This window comes from Dipodomys merriami, unplaced genomic scaffold (genome assembly GCF_024711535.1).
Source record: "Dipodomys merriami isolate MVZ:Mamm:240054 unplaced genomic scaffold, mDipMer1.0.p SCAF_37, whole genome shotgun sequence".
Taxonomy (NCBI): domain Eukaryota; kingdom Metazoa; phylum Chordata; class Mammalia; order Rodentia; family Heteromyidae; genus Dipodomys; species Dipodomys merriami.
This window is the reverse complement of record NW_027205270.1, coordinates 13,352,059-13,368,892: the sequence shown is the minus strand read 5'-3', so window position 1 is coordinate 13,368,892 and position 16,834 is coordinate 13,352,059. Positions and strand designations below refer to the sequence as shown.

Genomic DNA, 16,834 nt, shown 5'->3' with positions numbered 1-16,834 from the left:
TTTCATTTGGGAAAATCTATTATTTCTTCCGGTTGCCTCAGACCAGACTGGAAAGAGTAAGAAAGAAAGGGGAAATTATTTTTTACAAGTCATTTTACTGAAATGTAAGCGCCACGAGGGCAGGATCCTACTTTCGCGAACATTTCCACCAACTCAAGGGTACGGCAAACAACCAATGAACACCTCCATAAAGTATACATGTATTTTGTCGGGCGCCGGTGGCTCAAGCCTGTAAGGTTAGCTAGTCAGGAGGAGGCTGAGATGGGAGGATCACGGTTCAAAGCCAGCCCCAGCAGAACAAGTCCGTGAGGCTCTTATTGCCAATTAACCGCCCCCCCCAAAAAAAATCTATTAAGTAGAGAGGTGGGCTCAATTGGTAGAGGCCTAGCCTTGAGCACAAAAACTCAAGGACCGCGCAGGCCTTGAGTTCAAGCTCCAGGGCCAGCACCAAAAAAGGAGACAGAACATGTGTTTCGGGCTGGACGTTAGTTGCTCACACCTGTAATCCTAGGTACCCAACAGAGAACAGAGGATGATTGCAGTAAGCCGGGGCAGAAAAGTCCAAGAGACTCCAACTAACAAGCAATCTGCTGAAACAGAGGCAAAGCTCAGGCGGGAGAGCGCCAGTCATGAATAAGCAAGCCAAGCAAAAGCGCAAGGTCCTGGGTTCAATCCCCGAGGCCAGTCACATATATGTGTATGAATGTATACGAACACACACACACAGACACACACACGATCCATACATTTCGAACCTACTTTCAAATCTGCGTCTCCTCGTGCCGCCCGAGGGAGGCGGGGAGAAACACACGAGGACAGGAGAACGCGCAAGCGCATGCGCACGCCATTCCCTCTCCACAAAGCCTGAGGGGAAAAAAACAACTAACTTTGACTTCAGGATCTTCCTCGTAACTTTGCCAAGTTTCTCTTACCTGCATCTGAGTCCTCGTGCACACACACCTGCCCCTCTACTTCTCGTCTGTGGCAAGCAAAGCCCGCTATGGACCCGCAGCCACCGGGCAGACGCAGCCGCCGCCATCTTTGGCTTCTTCGCAGAGCATGTTGGGAATGCCCTCAAATTTCAGGGTCATAGGCGGGACCGGAATAGCTCAGCTAGAAATGGGGGGATTGCAAGCTCGTGGTTAAAAAATGTTTGCCACAAGAGTTAAAGGTTGAATACTTTTCATTTAGGCGGAAGAAATTTCTTTAATATACTGTTTTATTGCGTCTTATATCTGTCGGGGTTTTCAAGAGGAAAAAGGTGAATCATGAAACTCATCCCCCCCACGGCACAGCGAAAGTGGTCTCGTCCATGTAAATAAGCCAGTCAGTATTTCCCTCACGCACGCGCAGTTTAAACCACATGGTGGCTCCTGGCGTTTTCCGAAGTCAGGCATTCGCCGGTGGTGGTTGCTGGTAGTTTATCCTTCTTCTGGTGGTCGGATCTGAAGCCTTTCTCGAAGGATGTTGGTCTCCAAGAACCTGCCTTGGCGGCGGCTGCAAGGCATTTCCTTCGGCATGTATTCGGCTGAGGAGCTCAAGTAAGGAGTTGGTGGGAAGCCTGAGGAGGTGGGCTCTGGAGGGCAGCGCGGAAAACTACGGTTCCCAGAAGAACTTGCGTCCAGCCAGTGTGGGGTGGACTGCGTGGAGGCCCGGCTGGGCGGCCGGCCGGCGGTGCGAACCCGGCGGGAGTCCGCAGCGTCACACCTAGAATGCGGCGGGCCCGGGCGTGTCGCTGCCCCGCAGCTTCACCTACCACTTACCGCCTCACTAACCCCTACGTATGGAACGTGTAATGTCTTCCGGAGGCTAGTGAAACACCTTGTCTGTAAGGTGCTTATCCTCCAGATCTCTGTAAATTTAGGCCAGGACCTCGCTGTATTAGTTACGGAAATTACTTAATGGAATTTCTCTTAGGTCCTGGTTTGGGGCCCCGCATTGGACAGCCTTGAACACACTCTAGAAACTTCTCTCTCTTCCAGCATCGTACTTCCGTCCACTTTTTCCATGACAAGTTCTTTCTCCTCCTTTACAAGATCAGTCTGTTGTATCATTGGTATTTTTGCTAGGCGTTTATGACATGTAGGTGATTCAGGCCTGTTCCTCTCTTAAATGTTGGAGTGTCTTAGGGCCAAATTCTGGTAATGCTTTGTTTCCCGTCTTAAAATATTGTCTGTCTGTAGGCAATCACACTACTTTCATGATTAATACTCCAAAATTAAATCTCTAGTGCAGATTTCCTGATCTTTCCATTGAATTTCCATTTCATTCGTTTTCTGACGCCTTCACTGGAAATTCATAGAGATCTTAAACTTATTCGTCAAAAAATCTCAACATTCACCCTTATACCCCCAAACTGAGAAGACATTGCTTTCCAAAACAGTACATAGTTTAGTGCAAAATGGTCACCAGATAAAGGGAAATGATTTAGAAATCTCCTGACATCTCATTCATTGAACTCTGGTTGTATCTTACCCAATAATTGGTTTTTTATACAATGGTTTTCACTATATTACATGTCAAATCCTTTATGCCACGCTTGAATTGTCTTTTCTCTCCATGCCCCCTCATACCTATCCAGTCTAGTCCATTTCCACATTGCTGTCAAAATTATCCTGCAAAAGTATAAATGTAGTCTTGCTGTAACCCTTAAAGCTCTCCAAAGGTTCTCTACTGCCCTTAAATAAAGGATAGTGTTTAGCATAACCTGGACTCATGATTAGGCTAGTATTGATTCTAGCTAAAACAATATCCTGGGGCTGGGAAAGTGGCTCAGTGGTAGAGCGCTTGCGTTGCATGCCTGAGGCCCTGGGTTCGATTCCTCAGCACCACATAAGCAAAAAGAAAAAAGCCAGAAGTGGCTCTGTGGCTCAGGTAGTAGAGCGCTAGCCTTGAGCTGAAGAGCTGAGGGACAGCACCCAGGCCCAGAGTTCAAGCCCCATGACCGGACCCCCAAAAAAATAAAACAAAATAAAACAATATCCCTTCTCTAGTCCACATAAACCATTGGCACACTGCTGTCATGCTTTAACATCTGACCCTTACTTCAAACTGTTTCCTCTTCATTCAGTATCTTCTCTGCTTGAGAGACCTGTTTCTCTCTGTTTCTCATCAAACATGCACACTTCTAGTTGCCTTATTTTCTTTATTTATTTTTTGGTCTTTTATAGCTTTTTTTTTTTCTTTCCAGAGCTGAGGACCAAACTCAGGGCCTTGCACTCGCCTGGCAAGTCCTCTTCCACTGAGCTAAATCCTCAGCCCCCATGCACACTTCTGAAAGCTCAGTTCAGAGTCCTTTGTTTCTTAGGTTTTTCTTTACCTAGTATACTATGTCTTAGTTACTTTGTGTTTATGTTCATATTGTCTGCTAGCCTTAAGCTTCCTGTGTGTCTTATTCCTTTTTTTTTTTTTTTTTTTTTTTTGCCAGTCCTGGGGCTTGAACTCAGGACCTGGGCATTGCCCCTGAGCTTCTTTTTTGCTCAAGGCTAGCATTCTACCACTTGAGCCACTTCTAGCTTTTCTGTTTATGTGGTACTGGGGAATCAGACTCAGGGCTTCATGCATGCAAGGCAAGCACTCTACCTCTAAGCCACATTCCCAGCCCATGTCTAACTCCTTTTATCATCCTTAAATAAATGGTTGAATAAATTCCTGAGCTACAGGATCACTGGGAACAGTTTGCTAGCTAGGACTTTCAGTTATATTATCATCCAAAAGCAAAAACATAATTGGTTACTTAAGGTTTTTAAGAAGATAATTGTGGAATTTTTAAACAGGGAACATCATGAACACTCCCTGCTTCTTCTGTAAAGTCCAAGAGACTGTGGCTTGCTCCCTTATCTCCTTATAGCCTTTACTCATGCATCTCCCTAGTGTGGCCTTTAACCACTGGCCTATTCTGTCATTCTTCCCTCTCTTTCATTTTTCTTCTTAGCACTGAAATTCCGTCACCTAACAGGCTGTATACTTTATTTATCTTCTCTTCCTACAATACGATGTTAGGCCCGTAAGCATAGACGTTTTTGTCTATTTCCTAAAATTAGATGTGGCACATTACTAGTAAGTACTGAGTAGCTATTTGTTAAATAAATGGATGGAGAATTATGTGCTTAGTACTTGGCACTATTAGTCCTTGTTGTAAGCATTTGTGATCTGCCTCTGTTACAGATAATCAAAACTTTGAGTGCTTGTGTTTAATATTCTTGACTTTGGGCATATATAAGCATTAATGTATCATATTCCCTTCATTCAACTGTTTTAGCTTGGAGTTAGTTCTGGTTTATATCCTGCTGCTCTCTTATTATCACTAGAGATGTTGGTACCTGAGCTTTCTCTTGTTTGTTTTTCTCCTTAGGAAATTAAGTGTTAAATCCATTACGAACCCTCGTTATGTGGACGGTCTAGGAAACCCATCCGGAAATGGTCTCTATGATTTAGCCTTGGGACCTGCAGATTCCAAGGAAGTATGCTCCACCTGTGTGCAGGACTTCAGCAACTGCTCTGGGCACCTGGGCCACATTGAGCTTCCACTGACAGTGTATAACCCTCTCCTCTTTGATGTACGTGTGGTCTTGGAAGTGTGGGTTGTAGGACTGCTAGAGGCTTATGAGGGCTACATCTCAACACAGAAGAGAGGAGGCTAAATTCCTGACAGTTTGAGTTAGTGCATTCTTGAGTTAGTGCATTATTTGGTAATCATATTAAAGAAAGATTATTGTGTGATCACAATAAAGTAAAAGTGATTTCTTAGACCACACATCCTAAATAAATTTCAAATTTTAATGGATTAAGATGAAACCATAAAACATAGGGGAATATTTGTCTAGGGTCAAAAAGGCCTTCAATATATAAGCTGAAGTGGAATTCTAAAAGGAGTAAACTGACTAAAGGAAGGAAAAATCTGGTGGGTGCACTGAAAATCACATGAGTACTGTTTCTGTCTAATGTTGTGTTTTTGTTTTGTTTTTAAATTCCCACTCTTTAGAAACTCTACCTGTTGCTCCGAGGCTCCTGTTTAAATTGCCACATGCTGACTTGTCCCCGGGCTGTAATTCACCTGTTGGTCTGCCAGCTAAGGGTTCTGGAAGTTGGGGCCCTACAAGCAGTCTATGAGCTTGAACGAATTCTGAACAGGGTAGGTCATGGTAGTCATAGAAGTCAGGAAAGCCAAATGGTGGAGAACTAGAGATGTTTTATCTTTTGTTGCCATCTGTGTATCAATCCCTGGATATAAAACCATGAAGTTATAGAGTAATGGGAAAAGAAAATGATAAAAGGATGTTTTATCAGTTAATGAGCTTTTCTCCCTCTTCCTCCAGGGATCCAGGATTATATGTTGCCTTTGTTTGTATAGCTCTTTACTCTGTTTTAATGAAGAACATTTCAATATAGAAAAATCCTTTTTCATTATGCAGACTTTTTTTTTTGAAGAGTCAAGGCAGATAAATTATAGGGTTTTTCACCATATAATTTGTCTGATTATTTCCTCATTTGATTCACATTTAGCAAGAATACAATCTCTATGAAACCATGTGTAGTAGTCCTTGTCTAATCCTAACTACCCAAGAGGCAGAGGCAGGAAGATTCCTTGTTTAAAGCCAGCCCAGGCAAAGCTAGCAAGATCCTGTCTTAAAGCTAAATGTAAACAAAAGGGCTAGGTATGTAGTTTACATTGTAGAGTGATTGCCTAGCATGTACAAGGCCCTGGGTTCAATCTCTGGTACCACAAAAAGAAATGAAGAATACGGTGGACATGATACAGGATACTCGCATATGGCATCACTGTAGGAGGTACATGATGTCAGGATATGCTGCCATTGATCATGCAGAATTTTTACTTTGGATAGGGTAGCAGTCCTATAGTTCTATAGTAAAATGTTCTACAGTAGACATTTTTCCGTTTATAATTTATTTACTAAACGTTTTCTGGGGTTGGGATGTAGCTCAGTGGCAAAGTGCTTGCCTAGCAAGTGCAACCTCCTGGGTTTGATCCCCAGTACCAAAAAAGAAAAGACAAAAAAAAAAAAAATAGTTAAAAAAAAAACCAAAAGAAAACAACAAAAAAAACTCAAACGTTTTCTGGTGCTGTAATAAGTACATTAGATAGACTTTCATTTTCTGTATTGGCATACTAAAATATTAATTTTTGATTGAAGAAACTTGGTAAAATTGTCTATCTATTCTAGTATTTCTATCTATAGGTACTCTTAGTTTTCCGCACAATTTTATCAGCTCCAGTTTTGTTTCTGTGTAATCCATGTACATTTTGTTTCTCATGTTTGTTTTGTTTTGGTTGTAGGATGTATGTTATTATGTTGAAGTAGTGGTAAGCTTCCTTGTCTTGTTTCTTATCATAAAGAGAAATCTTCTCAGCTGGGCACTAGTGGCTCATGCCTGTAATCCTAGCTACTCAGGAGGCTGAGATCTGAGGATCGCAATTTAAAGCCAGTTCAAAGCCAGCACGGACAAGTAAGTCCATGAAACTCTTATCTCCAATTAACCACCAGAAAGCTGGAAGTGGCACTGTGGTTCAAAGTGGTAGAGTACTATCCTTGAGCTGAAGAGCTGAGCGACAGGGCCCAGGCCTAGAGTTCAAGCCCCACAACTGGGGGAGGATGGGGGGAGATCCTCTTTTTTTTCCTCCCCATTCCTGAAGAATTCAGTCCTACAGTGGGCAGAGTAAGGTGGGATTCTACCCAGAGGCATTGCCCACCCAGTGTCAGGTGTCTGAGCTCCAGCAGGGGGAAGAAAGCATGCATGGGAACTCAGTCTAAGGAACAAGAGATGACTGTAAGCATGAACAGCCCACTACTAACTCAAAACTGTTGTAGTCCAGATTCAGAGCCCTGGACTATGAGCAATTACACAAGGACTGGTAGTTTCTGAGAGTGTAGCTCTTTGTGTCCTCATCTTACATGTTTGTTGGGTTGAGGAGCAATAACAGTATATTAAATGCCTAACTTTGTTCTAGTTTTCTTGACTTTGATTAGCATCTCCTAAATATTTGAGGGCTTCAAAATGAAAGGTAGAAATTGTTGAGTTGGAAATGTACACACATCCATCACTGCCACAGCACAGATCTCCAGGAAACCTAAGAGACATCTATGCCCATTTTTTCCACAGAGGCACATAATACTTTGTACAAACATAGTCCATGTTTTTTTCTTTGTTTATTTTGCCAGTCCTATAACTTGAATTCAGGGCCTTGGGCACTGTCCCTGAGCTTTTTGTTCAAAGCTAGTAATCTACCACTTGAGCCACAGCTCTACTTCTAGGTTTTTCTTCCTATTCCTGTCCCCGTTCCCCCCGACACCCCCCCCCCTCCCCCCCCCCCCCCCCCCCCCCCCCCCCCGTCGATTGTGGAGCTTGAACTCTGGGCCTGGGCACTGTCCTTGAGCTCTTCAGCTCAAGGCGAGTGCTCTACCACTTGAGCCATACTACAGTGCCTCTTCCGGTTTTCTGGTAGTTAGTTGGAGTCTCACAGAGTTTCCTGCCTGGGCTGGCTTTCAACTGTGATCCTCAGATCTCAGCCTCCTGAGTAGCTAGGATTATAGGTGTGAGCTGGCTACTTCTAGCTTTTTGATAGTTAATTGGAGCTAAGAGTCTCACAGTTTACTGCCTGGGCTAGCTTCAATCTGTAATCCTCATTTTTCAGCCTCCTGAATAGCTAGGATTATAGGTAAGAGCCACAAGTGCCTGGCAGATCATACAGTCTTTTGAGTTTGCAAGATCCTTATTTTCCTTGCAGATTTGTCTGGTTATTGCTCACTAGTCTTGTCAGTTCTTCAGAGCATTATGTCTTAAAAATATTTTATATCCCATATTGGTTCTTTGCAGTTTTAAGAAATGTGGTCTGAATAATCCAACCTTCCATTATTAGAAATAGAATATTCTCAATTTTTTTCAAGTGTTACCTTGCTGATGCTTTTTCTTTTAGAGTGCTTGGGAACCAAACCCTCAGCTTTTATGCATGCAAAACAAGCAAAGTTGCTCTCTACCACTGAGCTACATTGCTAGCTCACTTCACTATTTTTTGTTTTGTTGGTCATGGGGCTTGAACTTAGGGCCTGGGTGCTGTTCCTGAGAGCTCTTTTGCTCAAGGCTAGTGTTTTATCACTTTAAGCCACAGAACCACTTCTGGTTTTCTGTAGTTAATTGGAGATTAAGTTTCATGGACTTTCCTACCTGGCTGGCTTTGAACCGTGATCCTTAGATCTCAGCCTCCTGCAAAGTTAGGATTAGGAGTAAGCCACCAGCACTTGGTTAGCTTTACTGCTTTGATGATGGTTTCTTTTACTTCCTTCAACTAATCTCTGCACTCTTAATGGTTACCCTAGGCAGTGCTGCTTGACAAACACCTACTTAATTTACTGTAGTAATATGGTTTTCCTTTTTTTAGTTTCTGGAAGAAAATGCTGATCCTTCTGCCACTGAAATTCAGGAAGAGTTAGAAGAATACACAACCCAAATTCTGCAGAACAACCTCTTGGGGTCCCAAGGTGCACATGTGAGTTATCTTTGTCTCTGTTGCTGTAACATTATGCTTTAGCATAATTATCACAGTTCCTTTACACTGTGATCTGCATATGTTTTGGGCTTACCAAGGCAGAGCTGATTATAGTCCTAGTTCTACCACTTATGAACCCTGTGACCTTGCAAAATCTATTTCCTTATCTTGAATGGCTGCCCATAGGACTGAGGAAAGGATCAAATAAGATTAGATCATTTGGGCCTGGGAAGATGGCTCAGTGGTAGAGCACTTGCCTTGCATGCATGAGGCCCTGGGTTCGATTCCTCAGCACCACATAAGCAAAAAGAAAAAAGCCAGAAGTGGCGTTGTGGGTCAAGTGGTAGAGTGCTAGCCTTCCCTCCCCCCCCAAAAAAAAAAGATCATTTATGCATCAAATCCAGCAAGCACCCACTTTGATAGTGGGGTCTGTGTTATTTTTGTTTTCTCCAACCCTCTCTTTGAATCAGTTGCCTCATCTTCCTCTCCATAACACCTGTGTAAATATTCACTTGTCCAGTGAAGGAATGTGGTAAGACAATCAACCATAGCATTAATCTTTTTTTAAAATTGATATTAGGTGATTACCATAGCACTAATCTTAAAATATGATTTATCTCATACCCAGGTATCATACTACTTGTTTGAGGTGAGGTCCACGTGTGGGGTACCAAATTCCCACCCGATAAACATGTATGAGTCCGTTGCACAAGAACTGTAGATATGCATTGCTCAAAAACCTGAGGTCCATCTGAAAGAGAGCATCAGGGAGGGTACTCAGTGGTAGCTAGAGAGGTTTGTTTTAAAGACTAATTAGCTGGATGCCAATGACTCATAATTGTAATCCTAGCTACTCGGGAGACTGAGATTGAAGAATCAAGGTTAGAATCCAGTTTGGGTACAAAAGTCATAGAAACTCTCTCCAGTTAAGCTGCACAAAGCTGGCTAGAGGCCAAACTCAAGTAGAAGAGCACCAGCAGAGCAAGCCAGCTGAACAAATGTGTGGCCTTCAGTTCAAATGCCATTACTGGCAAAACAAAAAAAAAAAAAAAACTCTAATGTGATTAGCACTAATTATATTCCAAGCATCCCACATTGCATCCATGATCTTTTTATCTAAGTATCAGCTTTTTCAGGTGGGTTGTATTTTTAGTTTTGTATTATGAATGAGAATCTGAAGGCTTAAAGAAATTACTCATAATTGAAAGAGTTTAGTTATTTTAGAGTTTTGTGGGAAGTATTTGTATAAGAAAGTAGAGGTATTTTCCTTTTGTTAAAAAAGATGGTGGGAACCATAAAACAAATATATAATGAATTCTTTTTAAAATGACACTTCAAGGTTCTCTGACTTTTAACAGGTAAAAAATGTGTGTGAGAGCAGGAGCAAACTCATTGCTTACTTCTGGAAGACACATATGACTGCTAAGCGATGTCCCCACTGCAAGTGAGTATTGGGGTACCCACCTTTCCCTTCTCCTGGGTGAGAATGCTCTCTCTATTCACTCAGAACCATTACTGAACGTCTCATTGGGGTTCCTTTTTCTCAATCACAACCATCCTCATGTAGGACTGGGCGGTCACTTGTCCGAAAGGAGCACAACAGTAAGCTGACAGTCATGTACCCTGCTGTGGTGCACAAGAAATCTGACCAGAAGGACACAGAGGATCCAGGTAAGCAGGCTGAGTTCTGAGGGGTGCTTATTGGCCATATTTCTCATCAGATTTGTCTCAAATTTTTGGGAATACCTGGTTTCCTGCACAATATCTTCCTCAGCTACATATTTGGTAGATCAGCAGAAGGATGGCATCCAGACTTCTGAGATCTGATCTGGAGGGTTCCCTGGGGAGTGCTCAACCCAGGCCTGTTATACAGGAGAAGCAATGTATGGATGGCACTATGAGATAGTGCTCCACAAGTGTCATACATGGTTTTTGCTGTTTTCTTTTCCATGTTTCTTGAAATAGAATCTTGCTATGTAACTCGGGCTAGCCTCAAACTCAGAATCCTCCAGTTTTAGCCTCATGAGTGCTGGGATTATAGTCTTCTACTTCCCTGTTTATTCAAATGATTATTTCTTTAAAAGATTTATATTTTTAATGGTACTGGGGTTTAACTCAGGGCCTCATTCTTACTAGGCAGTACTCTATGGCTAAGCCATACCTCCAGTCTTTTATCAAAAAACTTGTAAATAAAAACATTAAAACTTTTGCCTGGCAAAGATTTTGAAACATGTCAAATATAGATGAATAATTTGAAGAACTGAAAGAATTCAAGAAAGTATTAGTGCCTATAATGCACATTGATCCTGGATCCCTGCAGATGGAGGCAATCTTCTCATCTCTGTTCTTTCCTTGGTACTTGGGAGAAAATTGAGACTGAGTATTCATACTTTTTTTTTTTTTTTGCTGGTCATGGGCATTAACTCTGGGCCTGGGCACTGTCCCTCAGCTCTTTAGCTCAAGGCTAGCGCTCTACCACTGGAGCCACAGCGCCACTTCCGGCTTTTTCTGTTTATGTGGTGCTGAGGAATCGAACCCAGGGCCTCATGCTTGCAAGGCATGCACTCTACCGCTGAGCTACCTTCCCAGCCCTCATACTTTTTTAAAAAAGAGACAGTTGGCTTTCCTATATATCAAGAGTGGCTTAGAGAAGCTTCGTTTTGGAGCTTGTTTCCAGGGCCATATAGTGGCAATAATAGAACTGCCTGCCTGGTCCAGACTTGAAGAAAGAAAACACATTTTCTACCACAGTAGATAATGTTACTAGATTTTATTTCCCCCAGGGCTTCACAATATGGACTGGGCAGAGAAATAAATTCCCTCCTCTGGAGATGTATCCTTCACACTGAAGACTCTGATGAGACTTAGCATAAACAACAAACCTAGTTTTTTAATTTTTATTTGTGTGTGTGTGTGTGTGTGTGTGTGTACTAGAGCTTGAACTCTGAGCCTGGGCACTGTGCCTTAGCTCTTTAGCTCAAGGCTACCGCTCTACCACTTGAGCCACATCACCATTTCCACTTTTCTAGTGGTTTATTGGAGATCAGAGTCTCATGGCCTTTCCTGCCCAGGCTGGCTTTGAATTGCGATCCTCAGATTTCAGCTTCCTGAGTAGCTAGGATTACAGGTGTGAGCCACTAGTGCCCGGCTTTGCTCTATTTTTTTTAAGTTTTTTTATAATAACTACATGAAAGCCATGGCTATCTTAGATATTGATTCTTGTCGTCAAGTTGCAAGATTTGTTTATAAAATGAGGACATAGAATTGATAAATCCCATTACTGGAGTATTATTGATTTATTGTGTTCCAATCTATCCCTCCCTCTCTCTTAGCTTCAGGAATTGAGGAAGCTCAGATGGGGAAACGAGGGTATTTAACACCTAGCAGTGCCGAAGAACATCTTTTTGCCATTTGGAAGAATGAAGGTGGTATACCAACTAAAGAAATAGCCTGTATCTTCTCCAGACTTTAATTTCCTTGACTCATTAACCCTGTACTCTTAGTTCTTAAAGTTATGGTTATTGTCGCTTTCTCTTGAAATCAGCTTACAAGTCTGAAGCTGGCAGGCTTCAGAGTGTTTGAATTTGAGACATCATAATGTGGGGGAGGTCAGACCCAGCACCAAGGACTTGATATAAATGAGTCTAATTATTAAATAACAGCTACAGATGGGCTTAATATAGTAAAATATATCTGGAAGTTCATTGTAACTCATCTGTTTTAAATGCCCATAGATAGAAAGTATTTTAAAGGTTTCTATGAGAATTTCTTCTGTGAATTGAAAGAAGTCTTTTTTTAATGTAGTTATATCTTTAGTTACCTTGTTTTACCTTTATTTTTATACCATCCTCTTACCTTCATAATAGCCACAGATGCTATTTTTATTTGTTTTTATAAAGAAAAAAAAGTGATTTTACTCTATATATTATCCTATATTCAGGTTTACTTTCCCTCACTGATTTTGTTGTTATCCTCTCATGCCTTTACATATAGATTAAGTGGTCTCTTTGGTTTATTTCAAATACAGGATTCTTTTTGAATTACCTCTTTTCTGGACTTGCTGTGGGCACAGAAGCGAGATTCAATCCCAGTATGTTTTTTCTTGATTTTGTGGTGGTGCCGCCCTCCAGGTAATACCCTTTATTTTACCTGAAAAAGATTAGCCTAGGGATTGAGCAGGGACCTCAAGGGCTAGAAGGGTCAAGGGCACTCAGAAATCAAGCAAGCTGTCATCTGCTCTAGGCAGCAGGTAGTGCTGAGCACAGTAGGAAAGATGTGAGGAGATTCATGTCACCTCTGTATGTTATTCTGTTGGTATCACCTGTCAAGCATTTGTCGTCATTTCTGTATGTTATTCTACAGGTATCGTCCTGTCAATCGCCTGGGGGACCAAATGTTTACCAATGGCCAGACTGTGAACCTACAAGCTGTCATAAAAGATGTAGTTCTAATCCGGAAACTTCTGGCATTGATGGCCCAAGAACAGAAGCTGCCCTGTGAGGTGGTAGCACTCACCACAGACAAGGTCAGGGCTGCTTCATTGTTTCTCACAGGCTTTGTTCTAACCCCAGGCAGTGTTAGCACTGCTGGACAGTGCTGGCAGGATGCTGCATGTAGCTGGCAGCACCCTTAGTTGGAGCTGTGGATTTGTGAATTTATTAAGAGAACAAGCATGTGCCTGAGCATGATAGGTCTGGGTTATAATCTAGGATTTTCCCTATGACTGTGCCAGGTGACTATGCTGGGGGCTGAGTCACTTCAACTTTTTAGACTTACCTTCTCTACAATGTATGTATAGTCTGTGGTAAGATTTCATACTTAATCTGTCCTCCCCAAGTTGAAAACCCAGAGCTCATGTCACTTGGTTCTATTTTGGGCTCATTAAGGTCTCCAGCATTGGTGTCAATAAGACACCAGTGGAGTTACTCAGAATAAGACTGTGCCAGGTGACATTTTCTAGCCCTTTGAAGGTGTTAGAACCTAAAGACAAAGTCTTTAGGGTAGAATGAATCATATACTCTTTAAGTTTGCTGAAATCACTGAAGTCCTTATTCTTTCAAACATGGTCTAGATAGAAACAAAAATACCTTTTTCCAGTCTTCTGTATACAAATCTCCCTCTCAGACTGCCAGCTAGCTGCTGAGATAGCCCTGCTGCCAGCCAAGCCCTTCACAAGATGGTACTAGTCACCTGGGCACTTAGGCTCTGGATACCTAGTCCTTCTTGGAGCTTTTTCTGGTTGTCCCTAAATTATCTAATCAGTTAGTGTTGTTATGAAGGTTCTGGTCCAGTTTGGGAGGTGAGACTATAGTATAACTAGATCCAATGACCAGCACTGAAAATTGTATTTAGGTATCCCTTTGAAAACAGAGTAAGGCTTTGGAGTGATCTGTATCTTAGTTTATTCAGAACCAGCTATGTATGGCTAGGTCATACAGAGCCAGTAGAGGGTGCTCTAAGGCAGCCTAAGAGCATCTAACATAGTCCTCTCCCTTGAATTGGTAGAGGAAGAAAGAGAGCTAGGAGCAGAGATATTTAAAAACAATTGGCTAAATACTCAGAGGCTTAGGGAATTTGACCTAGCCTACTTGGCAACCCATATTCTTTTGTTGGTGGTGGTGGTGGTCGTGGGGCTTGAACTCTGGGCCTGGGCACTGTCCCTCAGCTTTTTAGCTCAAGGCTAGCCCTCTACCACTTGAACCACAGCGCCACTTCTAGTTTTCTGGTGGTTTATTGGAGATAAGATTCTTACTGGGCTGGCTTTGAACCATGATGGTCAGATCTCAGCTTCCTGAGTAGCTAGGGTTACATGTGGTGCCTGACCCCATATTTTAATATATACATTGTTGTGTGGCAAACAGTTTTCCTAGTACAAAATTATTCCACCTGCTTTGTTTTTTTTTTGTTTTTGTTTTTGTTTTTTTTTGGTGATGTTGTTCTGCTCAAGGGTATTGCTCTGCCACTTTGAGCCACAGCAGCACTCTGGTTTTTGAGTGGTTAATTGGAGATGAAAGTCTCATAGTGACTCTCCTACCCAGGCTGGCTTCAAACTGCAATCCTCAGATCTCAGCCTCCTGAATAGCTAGGATTACAAGCGTGAGCCACTGCGCCCAGATGAGAGAAGTTTTTTTAAGCATAAAGAAAGCTGAAATTTTTTTTTTTTTTTTGGGTCCGGTCGTGGGGCCTGAACTCTGGGCCTGGGCGCTGTCCCTCAGCTCTTCAGCTCAAGGCTAGCACTCTACCACTTGAGCCACAGCGCCACTTCCGGCTTTTTTCTTATGTGGTGCTGAGGAATCGAACCCAGGGCCTTGAGCATGCAAGGCAAGTGCTCTACCACTGAGCCACCTTCCCAGCCCCAAGAAAGCTGAAATTCTATATGAGACTTCATTTTTCTGTCAGGATAACAGAACTTTGTAAGTACCAATGTGAGAAGGACTTCCAAAGGTCTCCTGTCTTAGAGGGATGAGATATTCAGATGTATTGGCAACTGTCTTAAGAGCCTAAATAGGGGCTCAGAATGTGGCTTAGTGGTGGAGTGCTTGCCTAGCATGCATGAAGCCCTGGGTTGGACTCCTCAGCACCACATAAACAAAAAAGCCAGAAGTGGCACTATGGCTTAAGTAGTAGAGTGCTAACTTTGAGCAAAATGAAGCTTAGGGCCTGAGTTCAAGCCCCAGAACTGGGGGAAAAAAGCCTACTTAGGGATTTTGAGTTAATTTGATTACCAGAAAGAAACCAGTTGGTCTGTATGTAATGAGGCTCTTAGCACTTTGGCCATCTATCCCTACACTTCAAAGGCAAACACCAGAGCTCACTGCATGTCATTACTAGGATAAAAAGAATAAAATCAAGCCAGACCTTTTAGAGATTTGTTTGTTTGCTCAGTTGGTTTTTGCTTTTATCATCTCGTCTCTTGGTTTTATCTTTCCAGGAAAAGGACTCTTCAATTGCTATGGACCGATCCTTTTTAAGTATGCTTCCAGGCCAGTCTCTCACAGACAAACTTTATAACATTTGGATTCGACTTCAGAGCCATGTCAATATCGTGTTTGATAGCGAGATGGATAAATTAATGATGGAAAAGTACCCTGGCATTAGACAGGTGACCCATAAGTTGTATTTCAGTTGCTAACTCATGTTGATGTGTATGCGTAAGAAGTATACTTGTATTGAAGCAAAAAATTCTATTCTTAAATTGTTGAATGGTTTGTATGGACTTTGTTTTGCTCTCTACAGATCCTGGAGAAGAAGGAAGGACTTTTCCGAAAGCATATGATGGGAAAGCGAGTAGATTATGCAGCACGCTCAGTCATCTGCCCAGATATGTACATCAACACCAATGAAATTGGCATTCCCATGGTGTGTATTTTGGGAGGGCCTCATTTCACCACTTGTGGGCAGTAGATTGACATGCCATAGAGGCCTGGAGATAGGGTGCACTACACAGATGATAGTGGTTCTAGTGGAAGAAGAGCCTGTGGGGAAGGGATTTGAAGCTGCATGGTAGTGTGTTTCTTTTCCCTTGGCAAGATTCCAGATGCCAGTCTACAAGGGAGACCCATGTCTGGGGCACCAGGAGCTCCCAGCAGGATATAGTATCTTTATCCCTGCCATATGTCACTCTCTGTCCATTTCACCAAAGTCTTTAAATCTTCCTCATCCAATTGAGTACATGACAGGAAAAGGCAAATTTCAGTCCCATTGGGGATGTGTACTTCTTTGGTAACCAGAGAAAGGGAACAAGTCCCCTAGAGTGGAGGCATGTACATGTTGTTCATCCCTTCCAGTTCCTCTTGGAGTAAACCCCTTAGTGTTTCCTTAGTAATCCAGCTTCCTTTCCTCACTTCCTCCCCAGTTCAAATCAGGGTGCTCATTAGCAGCCATTGTTCAATCGACTTCCTCCTTAATGAGCCTTGAGATCAATAATGTGAAGATGGTTTAATTCCCTCTGGAGAGTCTCATTTCCTCACACATCACCCTCTCTCTCGGGGGTGCTGGTAATGAGCAAAGCTGAAGTGTTTTGATTCTCTTGGGCACAGTTGAGCTTCCTGGATAAGGGCATGCTGTGTTAGGAGATGAGGCAGAGGAGGCTCCACCCTTGCCCAGTGCCTCCCATCTTTGCATCTCTTAAGTCCAAGCTGCAAGGAAACACATTGTAAAACCCCGTGGTGACTTTTCTGAGTCTGAAGCCCTAGGAGGAGAGACCCAGGGCATTTTTGTTGCTGTCTGGACAGAGGACAGGGCCACTCAGACTGGCTTTTAACCTTATAGTGCCTAGAATGTCCTAGGCTTTGGGAGAGACTTGTAATGAAACCTCACTTTCTACTT

General features: G+C 42.6%; 2 protein-coding genes across 3 annotated transcripts in view; one reads left to right on the top strand and one right to left on the bottom strand.

The window, feature by feature from the left end:
• LOC138804707 (small ribosomal subunit protein mS39-like) overlaps positions 1 to 1,048 on the bottom strand; it is a 34,855-nt gene extending 33,807 nt beyond the window's left edge. The window contains exon 1 of one of the 2 annotated variants that reach the window (XM_069989153.1): positions 933 to 1,048. In XM_069989153.1, coding sequence (XP_069845254.1) covers positions 933 to 1,039 — 107 coding nt within the window. In that variant the 5' untranslated portion in view covers positions 1,040 to 1,048. The remainder of the gene's footprint in view (positions 1 to 932) is intronic. The other variant, XM_069989154.1, reaches the window with a different exon arrangement.
• A 316-nt stretch (positions 1,049 to 1,364) lies between these two features.
• Positions 1,365 to 16,834, top strand: part of LOC138804706 (DNA-directed RNA polymerase I subunit RPA1) — a 74,119-nt gene continuing 58,649 nt past the window's right edge. The window contains exons 1-11 of the mRNA XM_069989152.1: positions 1,365 to 1,541; positions 4,355 to 4,559; positions 4,985 to 5,134; positions 8,399 to 8,506; positions 9,865 to 9,950; positions 10,074 to 10,177; positions 11,839 to 11,931; positions 12,534 to 12,636; positions 12,869 to 13,031; positions 15,438 to 15,608; positions 15,743 to 15,865. Of these exons, the coding sequence (XP_069845253.1) occupies positions 1,465 to 1,541; positions 4,355 to 4,559; positions 4,985 to 5,134; positions 8,399 to 8,506; positions 9,865 to 9,950; positions 10,074 to 10,177; positions 11,839 to 11,931; positions 12,534 to 12,636; positions 12,869 to 13,031; positions 15,438 to 15,608; positions 15,743 to 15,865 (1,383 nt within the window). The 5' untranslated portion in view covers positions 1,365 to 1,464. The remainder of the gene's footprint in view (positions 1,542 to 4,354; positions 4,560 to 4,984; positions 5,135 to 8,398; positions 8,507 to 9,864; positions 9,951 to 10,073; positions 10,178 to 11,838; positions 11,932 to 12,533; positions 12,637 to 12,868; positions 13,032 to 15,437; positions 15,609 to 15,742; positions 15,866 to 16,834) is intronic.